At 43.5% G+C, this 12,844-nt stretch overlaps 1 protein-coding gene across 1 annotated transcript in view; it reads right to left on the bottom strand.

The window, feature by feature from the left end:
* Positions 1 to 12,844, bottom strand: part of LOC143815804 (contactin-associated protein-like 5) — a 1,144,596-nt gene that overhangs the window by 328,014 nt on the left and 803,738 nt on the right. Inside the window, exon 14 of the mRNA XM_077295418.1 lies at positions 11,128 to 11,278. Coding sequence (XP_077151533.1) covers positions 11,128 to 11,278 — 151 coding nt within the window. The remainder of the gene's footprint in view (positions 1 to 11,127; positions 11,279 to 12,844) is intronic.

Genomic DNA, 12,844 nt, shown 5'->3' with positions numbered 1-12,844 from the left:
CCATTGTCCATGAGGAATGAGCTAAGATTTCTAAGAAATTCTGCCAGAACTTGGTGTCTAGAGATGCATCACATTTGTAGCAGGTAATAGCAGCCAAATAGTTCTCTAAAAACTACAAAAAACATCTGGAATTAAGGGGTTTGAATAATAGGGGATGAATAACTATGGGACTACAGTATGGTAAACATGGCATTTTTATTAAATTTAGATAAACCAATAGTTATATTGTTATTGGTTTATGGCAAACAGCAGAAAGTTAGCAAATTTTGCTAATTACTAGTGATGAGCGAGTATACTCGTTGCTCGGGTTTTCCCGAGCACGCTTGGGTGGTCTCCGAGTGATTGTGACTGATCAGAGATTTAGTTTTCCTTGCCGAAGCTGCATGATTTGCGGCTACTAGACAGCTTGATTACATGTGGGGATTCCCTAGCAACCAGGCAACCCCCAGATGTACTCAGGCTGGCTAGCAGCTGTAAATCATGCAGCTGCGTCAACAAAAACTAAATCTCCGAGCAGTCACAAATACTCGGAGACCACCTGAGCATGCTTGGGAAAACCCGAGCAACGAGTATACTCGCTCATCACTACTAATTACCATAATTTGCAATGGGGCTTGAATAATTTTGATTGCAAATGTAATGGTGTTGGCTGCCATCCCCTGTAGAAGCAGTATTTGTGGACATATTGCCCCAAAACTAAAACCATAATAAGTCATTCTTCACACATCCTGGTGATCCCTGTACTAGAAAAACCAGTACTGGTGAGATCCGTGGTCCATGTGCTATCCATATGTACATACTGCATGTAAAATCCGTGTATCCGGTTGGTGTCCATGTGTCACATCCGTGTGGCATCTGTGTGCCATCCGTGTGCCCGAGTGACACGAACCAGTGCCTGGGAAAACTAGTATGGTTAGGTGTTATGGACTGGTAATTTAGGAGCGACATGCGACTAGCTCTGAGCAGGTGGTAACTATACAGACCGCAGTTCCTGATCTTAACACAACACTAGCAGTAGCCGTGGGATGTTCCTGTCACTCCCTGGACACCTCGTCACAGCCGGAGAACTAGCTACCCCTAAAGGTAGAAATAGGAAAGCTATCTTGCCTCAGAGAAAATCCCCAAAGGATAGGACAGCCCCCCACAAATAATGACTGTGAGAGGAGAAGGAAATGACATACGTAGTATGAAACAAGATTTAGCAAAGGAGGCCACTTCTAGCTAGATAGATAGTACAGGAAAGAACACTGTGTGGTCAGTAATAAAAACTAGAAAAAGTCCACCGCAGAAATATGCAAAAATCTCAATTGACAACTGGCATTGATTGAGGGATAAGGCCAGACTAAAATAGCTGAGCCAGAAAGACGATCAGTGGAAGCAGCTGCTGATGCTAAATCCAAGAAGCAGCTATACCACTCAAAACCACAGGAGGGAGCCCAAGAGCAGAATTCACAAAAGTGCTACTTACAACCACCGGAGGGAGCCCAAGAGCGGAATTCACAACAGTTAGGTGTTCCAAGGCATCGGCTGTAGAAGACAAATCTTACCATTGTCGTCTGTTCTCCCTGTGATCAGCGTAACCAGGCGACAATGATGGGATTTGTACTCAGCACCCGCTGTCTACATCCTGTGTAAAATTAAGAATTACATTTAAAAAATGTCATGGGCTCCCACGTAATGTTCATAACCAGCAGAGGGAATGGCTGGGGGCTGATGTTAATAATCAGGGAAAAAGGAAAATATCACAAAAGCTTACAGGCTATTAACTACAGCTCACTTTGCTTAGCCTTTACTGGTGAGTTTATGGGCAACCCCAGAAAGAAAATTACCTTATTTAAACCAGCAAAGGCTAAACAGACAGCTGTGGGTTGATATGTATAGCCTGGGAAGGGATCAGAGATATTGCCCCCCTCTCAGAATACCAACATCAGCCCTCAGCTGCCCCAAAAATGGAGCATCCATAAGGTGGCACTTAGCCTCATTCTTCCCATTTGCCCTGTGGTAGTGGCAAGTGGGGTAATAGGGTTGGGGTTGATGTCACCTTTGTATTGACAGGTGACATCAAGCCCAGGTGTTAGTAATGGAAAGGCGTCTATAAGATGCCCCCATTACTAACCACATAGTAAGTTTTGAAATGAAGGCGCAGATGTAAGGATCGCACGGTGCGCCAGTCGTTATTTGAGAATAGCATATGGTGCTGCTGTGAACGACTCCGACCATGATATGATACCTAACCAACTTCTCTATATAATTTTGTGAAAAAGATAACAGGATTTTACTTTTAACCAAAATATGAGTCGCAACAGCCAGAAACCAAAAAAATAAATCTTGCAGCCTGAGAAATCTCAAGTGCCAGCTTCACGGACAGGAGCAGGACTCCCAAGGCTATGCCACTCCCTCTCTTATCCGGTACAGGGCCTATCTGAAGTTCTACTGTGACACGTGGTCCTCAGGTATATAAACTTACACCCGCCTCCCACCTTAATTACAATAGATTCCGTGTACCCTGCTTTCCCCTTGATATACACTGCTCAAAAAAATAAAGGGAACACTAAAATACCACATCCTAGATATCACTGAAAGAAATATTTCAGTTGCAAATCTTTATTCATTACATAGTGTAAAGTGTTGAGTCATCAGTCCTTCTGTAGTCTCTATAACTGGAATGTTCTTTGAGATGCTGCGAATCCTATCTAACTCTCCCTAACTAACTAAACAGTTGGTGACCGGTTACACATTCCAGTTTACTCACGGAAGCCGCTCCCTATCGTTCACACCGTCCAAGTCGGATCATTTCAGGCACTTTGCCTCAAGAGTTTCAGTCTCTACTCCTTCCTGTTTCCAGCGCTCTCTTCTCTTGTTCAATGGTGACCTCTAGTGGCCGAACTAAGTTATTGCAGCATCATTTCCTCTAACAGAAAACATTAACATACTACACACACTACACCGGTACATGTCACGCTGATGACAAATAGATGTAATCTATGTGTCATCAGTGTGCACGTGTGCAGAACACATTTTGTCTGTGGTGTGTGTAAAAAAAATTACATGTTTGCGGGGTTTTCACATGGTTCGTGTGAAAAATCTGACCTGTGTCATTGAATAAAATGGATGTGCCTGTGTTCTTATTTGCAGCCCTTAAAAAATGGACCACATACGGACATAAAAAACAACAAATGTGTGAAGAGGGCCTTAGTGTAAAGAAAGGATTTTAGACACCTTTACAGTAGAGATTTCCCACATGGCACATCAACAGCCTTTATGAAGTAAATCATATTTTGCAAGAACCATGGCCCAGTTGAGTCTGAAACTGCATTTCATCTTTTAAGGAAATTCTTTCAAATGATTTTCATAATATTAGGGAATTGCTAGATGTGTGTCAGTCTGCCTTGTGCATCACATTAGTGTATCATAGAAGTGTGATGCTCAGAATTAATTCCAGAATGATGTGTACAGACTGTACCCTGCCAACTGACATCATCGCACTCTAATCAGCGTGTCCATTATCTATTCTCTCTACAGGTATGTCATCCAGCTTTTCCCCACTGAACTTTCCTACCTCAGCCTGTAGCAAAACTTGGTATGCTTTTCAGCTGACACCTGCAATACCCCCAATGTTATTTATGACTTTCTTTACTCTGCATTGATCATATACATGTGGCTCACTTAATTATCTGACATAGATGAGCACAGATCAATCCTTGACAATTATCTGTCCTTCAAACTGCATATCCAAGCCCTTTCCACTTCCTGCCGACTTCAACTCAAAAATATTTCCCTGATTCGTACATTCCTAAACCAAAAATCTGCAAAAACCCTAGTCCATGCCCTCATCATCTCCTGCCTTGACTACTGCAACCTCCTGCTCTGTGTCTTCCCCTCTAACACTCTGGCACCCCTCCAATCTATTCTAAACTCTGCTGCCCGACTAATCCACCTGTCCCCCCGCTATTCCCCAGCCTCTCCATTTTGTCAATCCCTGCACTGGCTCCCCATTACCCAGAGACTCCAGTTCAAAACCCTAGCCATGAAATTCAAAGCCATCCACAATCTGTGTCCTCCATACATCTGTGACCTCGTCTCCCGGTACTTACCTGCACGAAACCTCCGATCCTCACATGATCTCCTTCTCTACTCCCCTCTTATCTCCTCTTCCCACAATCGCATACAAGATTTCTCCCGCGCATCCCCCACACTGTGGAACTCTCTACCTCAACACATCAGACTCTCACCTACCGTGGAAACCTTCAAAAAGAACCTGAAGACCCACCTCTTCCGACAAGCCTACAGCCTGCAGTAACCACCAATTGACCAAACCACTGCGCGACCAGCTCTACCCTCGCCTTCTGTATTCTCACACATTCCTTGTAGATTGTGAGCGCTTGCGGACAGGGTCCTCTCTCCTCTTGTACCAGTTGTGACTTGTATTGTTTAAGATTATTGTACTTGTTTTTTATTATGTATATCCCTCCTCACATGTAAAGCGCCATGGAATAAATAGTGCTATAATAATAATAATAATAATAATAGTTGTGCAATTCTCTAATTTATTAAAGTGATTCATAGAAGAAACTTTCATAAGTTTCCGAAAATCATGCTGAAATGCTCTCACTGAGATGGCTCTGCTGTAAGTTTCCATTACGTGGTGATGCCCTAAATACAGAATGAAACATTGTCAACTCTCATTCTAATTCGCGCTTCCAACCCTGCAGAATTGCAGAAAGATTTTTTTTCTGCCAACATTTGCATTTCAGGAGGGATTTATAGATCTTGCCAGAAAAATAAACCACCTCTTCCCTACAGGTCTTTACTGTACTCTGCCCCGGGGTGCGCACATCATAGCTCTCTGGCATTAATCAGCAATAAATATTGATGGCCGTCATTGATTTTTCCACTTTTATTCAAACTCTCGGTTCACAATTAATTCAGAATTCATTCTTCAGCTTTTTGGTTACAATAGAGGAAGCTTCAAAGAAGGAGACCTGCAGCAGCGCCGTCCTTTCAACCCATGGTAACATTCATAGAGTGTCACAGTGGGGTTTAAACTGTGAGGGGACTGGGAATTGTAGGTAATCAATTATTATAACTAAGACATATTACTTGCCTTCTACTAGAAAATGTAGAAACAAGATTCTACAGTACGACATCAGTGTGTAATTTATGTCTAGATATATATGTTTATAGATGGATATCTTTTACTACAATCACATCCCGAGCTATATTCACAATTCAGCTGGTTGCTGGGTTGCTGCTTGGGACATAACACTAAGGCTATGTTCCCACAATGAGCTTTTGGTGACTTTTTGATGTTGCAGATTTTCTGTTTTACTTCTGTGCCTATCCTTCTATATTATTTCAAAACACTCTTTTTCGGTGATTCCTTTGTATCTCTGTTCATACTGCACCCGAACACACAAATGATACACCATTTAAAAGGTAAACTTGCTCCTTCAGCAAGAAAATAGTCAAACAAACCACACATCCACAATGTGATCACAAAATACATTTTAAACTTTGATTTTCATAAAACTGCAGTAAGTAAAAATGCAGGTGGCGCCACACTACCCCAAAGCATACTAATACAAAGTTGAAACAAATCCTAACATTTGCCTTGGGGGCTTTCCAGCTTGCTGAACTCCTTGCCCAGCCGATTTCAGGCAGGTACATATAAAATATTTGCTACATATATGGAAGTAGAATAAAAGTAAAACTTTACCTGTTTAAGACTTCAGCTTTAAAACTGAAGATATAAATGAATGCAGCCTAAAAGGGACCGGACAGGTTCTGAACCATCAGATTTTTCATATTATTGGACAGTCATTGAAAAGTCTATCTTCCTTCTAAGGTGGCAGCTTATTGCTGACCTGGAGTCACCTCTGGTTCCAAGTAAAAAATTGCAGCGTTGACATAACTCAAATTGTACATTGTTTCCCGATGACAGAGATTGGTGGAAACAACCTTGCAAAAATGGAAAAAAAAATCCAACAGTAGGGACAAAAAGGTAAAATAATCTGCAGATATTACTTTTTTTTAAAGGGATATTCCCAATTATTATACAATGGTGTAAATATGCTCAGTTATGGGGTCAATTCTCCTTCATCATTTTTGCTGTCAAAGTGGCACTGCTGTACAGGGATCTGCTCCGTTCACATACATAGGGCTGTGTTGCACTTCCCTACACTGCAGATAGATGGCAGTGCTCCTGTGGAGGATGGGAGCAGCACATGACAGGTTGGGGCGCAGGATGGGTGCAGCACATTAGAGAATGGGGGCGCAGGATGGGAGCAGCACATGACAGAATGGAGGCGCAGGATGGAAGCAGCACATTACAGAATGGGGGCACAGGATGGGATCAGCACATGACATGATGGGGCACAGTATGAGAGCAGCTCCTGACAGGATGGTGGCGCAGGATGGGAGCAGCACATGACAGGATGGGGGCGCAGGATGGGAGCAGCACATGACTGGTTGGGGGCGCAGGATGGGAGCAGCACATTAGAGAATGGGGGTGCAGGATGGGAGCAGCTCATGACAGGTTGGGGCGCAGGATGGGAACAGCACATTACAGAATGGTGGCGCAGGATGGGAGCAGCACATAACAGGATGGGGCGCAAGATGGGTGGAGCACATTAGAGAATGGGGTGCAGGATGGGAGCAGCACATAACAGAAAGAGGGAGCAAGATGGGAGCAGCACATGACAGAATGGAGGCGCAGGATGGGTGCAGCACATTACAGAATGTGGGGCGCATGATGGGAGCAGCCCATGACAGAATGGGGGTGCAGAATGGGAGCAGCACATTACAGAATGGGGGCACAAGATGGGTGCAGCACATTACAGAATGGGGGCACAGGATGGGAGCAGCACATGACAGGATGGGGTGCAGGATGGGAGCAGCACATGTTAAGATGTGGGTGCAGGATGGGAGCAGCAAATGACAGGATGGGGGCGCAGGATGGGAGCAGCCCATGACAGAATGGGGGTGAAGAATGGGAGCAGCACATTACAGAATGGGGCGCAAGATGGATGCAGCACATTACAGAATGGGGGCACAGAATGGGAGCAGCACATGACTGGATGGGACGCAGGATGGGAGCAGCACATGTTAAGATGGGGTGCAGGATGGGAGCAGCAAATGACAGGATGGGGGCTCAGGATGGGAGCAGCACATTGCAGAATGGGGGTGCAGGATAGAAGCAGCACATGACAGAATGGGGGCGCAGGATGGGAGCAGCATATGACAGGATGGGGGCGCAGGACGGGAGCAGCACATGACAGAATTGGCTAGAAGGATGGGAGCAGCATATTACAGAATGGGGCACAGGATGGGAGCAGCACATGACAGGATGGGGGCGCAGGATGGGAGTAGCACATGACAGGATGGGGCGCAGGATGGGAGCAGCACATGACAGGTTGAGGTGCAGGATGGGAGCAGCAGATGTTAAGGTGTAAGATGGGGGTGCAGGATGAGAGCAGCTCATGACAGGATGGGGGCACAGGATGGCAGTAGCACATGACAAGATGGCGGCGCAGGATGGGAGCAGCACATGACTGGTTGAGGTGCCGAATGGGAGCAGCACATGACCGAATGGGGGCGCAGGATTGGAGCAGCACATTACAGAATGGGGGCGCAGGACGGGAGCAGCACATGACAGGATGGAGACCATATACTAATATAAATGCTCGCCACCCGGGTGTAGAACAGGTTCAATAGCTAGTATATATATATATATATATATATATATATATATATATATACATATATATACAGTATATATATATATATGTCAGTGAGACACATACCTCTCTGTTTTCATCATCTCATTAAATACATTTACATTTGACCAGCTTGATTTTCCTGAAATTGCCTGCGTCCCCGACAACCAATGTGCAAAAATATCACACGGGCCAACTAGTTAGGTAAACTATAGTTATTTGTGTTTTTTCCTTGCATTTTTGAGTGCGATTTTTAACACGTTTTTGACCCTGCAGTTTTTGACACTTGCTGACATGTCATGGTTAGAATAAAGCTGCTTTGTTTTTGATACTTCCTGGTATTTGTCTGAAAATACTTTACTGATCTAGGTATTTGAGGATCACTTGTTTTTTATGTGTCTCCGGCACTGAAGTGCAATAAAAATGCATGTGCATATTTTTCTTGAAGATTTTCTGCATCTAATACAATTCTATGGGAAAATCTGCATATAAAACTAAGCGTACCCCCGAGAGAAATTGACATGTTGGAGATTTGACACTCGCACTGAAGGTCAGTTTACTCTGAGAAAATAAGAGTAATGTGGACCTGAGATGTCTATAAATCCCATCCACTTTGCTGGAACTGTAAGATGCTGCGTTTTTAATGCAGCAAAAATACAGAGCCTCAAAAACTCACCAAAAACTCATTGTGGGCACACAGCCTAAAAGGGAATCAGTCATCAAGTTTTTGCTCCTCATCTTTGAGGAGCATATTTAGGATCAGCCCTTGGTTCTAGCAATTTGTCACTTCCTGGGCTGCTTGCTGTAGTTTTTATATACACTGTGTGCAGAATTATTAGGCAAGTTGTGTTTTGATCACATGATACTTTTTATACATGTTATCCTACTCCAAGCTGTTCAGGCTTGAGAGCCAACTAACAATTAAGTAAATCAGGTGATGTGCATCTCTGTAATGAGGAGGGGTGTTGTCTAATGACATCAAAACCCTATATAAGGTGTGCTTAATTATTAGGCAACAAAATGGGTCAGCAGAGAGATTTGACAGGCTCTGAAAAGTCCAAAATTGTGAGATGTCTTGCAGAGGGATGCAGCAGTCTTGAAATTGCCAAACTTTTGAAGCATGATCACCGAACAATCAAGTGTTTCATGGCAAATAGCCAACAGGGTCACAAGAAGCGTGTTGGGTAAAAAAGGCGCAAAATAACTGCCCATGAACTGAGGAAAAGGAAGCTGCCAAGATGCCATTTGCCACCAGTTTTGCCATATTTCAGAGCTGCAATGATACTGGAGTAACAAAAAGCACAAGGTGTGCGATACTCAGGGACATGGCCAAGGTAAGGAAGGCTGAAAAACGACCACCTTTGAACAAAAAACAAGATAAAATATCAAGACTGGGCCAAGAAATATCTTAAGTCTGACTTTTCAAAGGTTTTATGGACGGATAAAATGAGAGTGACTCTTGATGGGCCAGATGGATGGGCCAGAGGCTGGATCAGTAAAGGGCAGAGAGCTCCACTCCGACTCAGATGCCAGCAAGATGCAGGTGGGGTACTGGTATGGGCTGGTATCATCAATGATGAACTTGTGGGACCTTTTCGGGTTGAGGATGGAGTGAAGCTCAACTCCCAGACCTACTGCCAGTTTCTGGAAGACAACTTCTTCAAGCAGTGGTACAGGAAGAAGTCGGTATCGTTCAAGAAAAACATGATTTTCATGCAATACAATGCTCCATCACATGCCTCCAACTACTCCGCAGCGTGGCTGGCCAGTAAAGGTCTCAAAGAAGAAAAAATAATGACATGGCCCCCCTTGTTCACCTGATCTGAACCCCATAGAGAACCTGTGGTCCCTCATAAAATGTGAGATCTACAGGGAGGGAAAACAGTACACCTCTCGGAACAGTGTCTGGGAGGCTGTGGTGGCTGCTGCACGCAATGTTGGTCGTAAACAGATCAAGACACTGACAGAATCTATGGATGGAAGGCTGTTGAGTGTCATCATAAAGAAAGGTGGCTATATTGGTTACTAATTTTTTGGGGTTTTGTTTTTGCATGTCAGAAATGTTTATGTCTAAATTTTGTGCAGTGATATTGGTTTACCTGGTGAAAATAAACAAATGAGATGGGAATATATTTGGTTTTTATTAAGTTGCCTAATAATTCTGCACAGTAATAGTTACCTGCACAAGCAGATATCCTCCTAAGATAGCCAAATCTAAAAAAAAAACCACTCCAACTTCCAAAAATATTAAGAATTTATATTTATGAGTCTTTTGGGTTGATTGAGAAAATAGTTGTTGATCAATAATAAAAATAATCCTCTAAAATACAAATTGCCTAATAATTCTGCACACAGTGTAATACCTGTTTTATCTGCTGCAGATCTACGAGATCTGTGAAAGCTGATCTAGCCCCCACTATTGATTGGCACCTTTCTATGTACACTCTGCATAGGCAGAAAACTGCCAATTAGTGGTGGGGCAGGGTCATAGAGAGCTCATGAATATAAAAGACTACCCTACAAAGCAAAATGAACAGAACTTGGTTAGAAAGGACACGGAAAATGCAGAAGAGGCAAGGAGATTTAAGGTCAAGCCTGAAACTGAATCAGGACAAATGATTCCAGCACTGGAATGAACTGGAGTATAAGCATTAGGAAAGTCAGCAGGACATGCTTAGTAAAGACGCCAAAATAGAAGGGAATTGAAAGATTTGAGGTTAATGATGAAATCAGTAGAAACTAAGAAAAATGACTGCAGATTTGGCAGTGGCAGGAGTAAAAGACACAGGGCACAATTTATCAAAGCTTGTAATAGTTGAATAATTTGGATGCAATTGAGATGGTACAAAAATTAGGTGACTTTTGGTGTTTGAACGCCATTTTCATTCAGCTTAGAAAAAGTGGGTGGTGCTTGGGAGGGGCTGTGGTGTGGCGACCGCTACTCTTCAAATTCGTAATGAGGGAGAGGCGCACACAGAGGTGCTTGCCCAACGCTTCAGAATGGTGAACATGTGTCCGCCTCCTGATAACTCAGGAGTGTCTGACTCCAACAAGTCTCCTCATCCAGACCGGTGTGAACAATGCTGATGTTGATGCATCCTGCCCATAATGTGAGTTGAGAACAGAAAATACTATATATTATCGGACTACAGGTTATTATTGGACAATTTCTGGTGTATAAATCTATATCTTACAATACAAATCTGCCGGACTTAGAATGGCGATAAGTTCAGGATGAATATGGCAGCGGCCTTGTTAGTGACTAGAGTAAAGCACACACGAAGAGTAAAACAAGGTGAATTCTTGACATCTCCATGAGCTGTGCCAGCTGACGATGCCAACCCTGCGACATCTACATATAGCACATATAGAAGGCACCATTTCTCCGCAGTGAGAGGGGCTGTGGTCTTACCAGTCGCTCCTGTCAGCGTCACAGTTGCAGTAATGCCTCATATCAATGCAGCTTTCCTCTAGGCCACAGGTGCATTGTCCAGGCAAGGACCCTCCCCAGTATGTGTGCCTCTCATTGCCTTTTCCAATCCACCAGGTAAAGGGAGCGCCATCTGCAAATACCCAACATGCCACAATATTAGTAAGAATGGAAGGCACAAAATACATGTCCGATCACAGAGTGAGATGGAAAATATTGCATCTTCCTATGTACAATCTGACTACACAATGTGAAAGCGCCCTAAGCCTAATCCATCATCTGCCATTCTTCAAAATATTTCACATTTCTGCACAATTGTAACCTACGGAAATACAAAATCTATTTCTTTTTGTTTCCCAGTTGAAAACTAATGTGCGATTTAATGGCTGATACAACAGAAACGAAACGTCACTTTATAAAATGACAAATGATAAATTGTGGCCATTGTGTCTGATGTGTCAGAATGTTTTCTGTCAGTGATTTGAAACATCCTTGTTTCCTATAATTATATCTTTTATGAGCTAAACTCACCGGCAACACAAAAGTCTCTCGTGTCGGAAGGGTTTACTGCAATGTATCCCTGCAGATAAAATGTAATGGAGGGATGTTTGTCCCGACTAGATAGGAGGAACAAAATCCTATGTTAAAAGTATTACTTGAAAAACGAATTTTACCCTCTGTACATAAACAAGAATATTCATAGGTTACAGGCCAACCTTGATATTTATTTAAAAAATGTCTGCAATTGAGGACGTTTCTCCTGATCAAATATAACAATTAACTTTTAAGAGCAGGATTTAGTATATGTTCCAATGGTCTTATTTAAATATGTAAAAATTCTTGAATAATACAGATAATAAAGCATGAGGCAAACAAACGTAGCCCAAAGCACAATATGAAACCCCCACAGTGAATTCCTCCACAGTACCTCCACATGCACAGCATGATGACCCTACTGAAGCCCCTTCCTCCATCCATCCGACAAAGAATATTAACCCCATCACAGTAGCATTCCCGAACTGTAATCCCCACACAGCCCTCCATACAGTATAATGGGCCCCATACAGTGCTGCATACAGTATTATGGGTCTCTGCATTGCCTTCTATAGAGTATAATGGCCCTACATAGTGCTCAATACAGTATAATGGGCCCAAACGGTGCTCCATCTATATATATATAATTGTCTAAGGAGTACTTCCGTCTTTCTGTCGGCAATTTCCGTCACAGATATTAATTCGCTGATTGGTCTCGCCAGCTGCCTGTCATGGGTGCCGCGACCAATCAGCGACGGCCACAGTCCGATTAGTCCCTCCCTACTCCCCTGCAGTTAGTGCCCGGCGCCTGCTCCATACTCCCCGCAGTCACGGCTCACACAGGGTTAATGCCAGCGGTAACGGACGGCGTTATGCCATGGGTAACTCACTCCGTTACCGCCGCTATTAACCCTGTGTGACCACATTTTTACTATTGAGGCTGCCTATGCAGCCTGAATAGTAAAAACATCTAATGTTAAAAATAATATTAAAAAAAAATAATAATAATTATATACTCACCTTCCGCCGCCTTTCCGACGCTCCGGTGACCGGTCCATGCAAGCGGCAGGTTCCGGTGCTAAGGTTGGTGTGTGACAAGGACCTGCCATGATGTCACAGTCATGTGACAGCGACGTCATCACAGGCCCTGCACGCCTGCGCGAGA

Source organism: Ranitomeya variabilis, chromosome 3 (genome assembly GCF_051348905.1).
Source record: "Ranitomeya variabilis isolate aRanVar5 chromosome 3, aRanVar5.hap1, whole genome shotgun sequence".
In the NCBI taxonomy this organism is placed as follows: domain Eukaryota; kingdom Metazoa; phylum Chordata; class Amphibia; order Anura; family Dendrobatidae; genus Ranitomeya; species Ranitomeya variabilis.
Note: the sequence above shows the minus strand (reverse complement) of the source record. Positions and strands in the feature narration are given on the sequence as shown.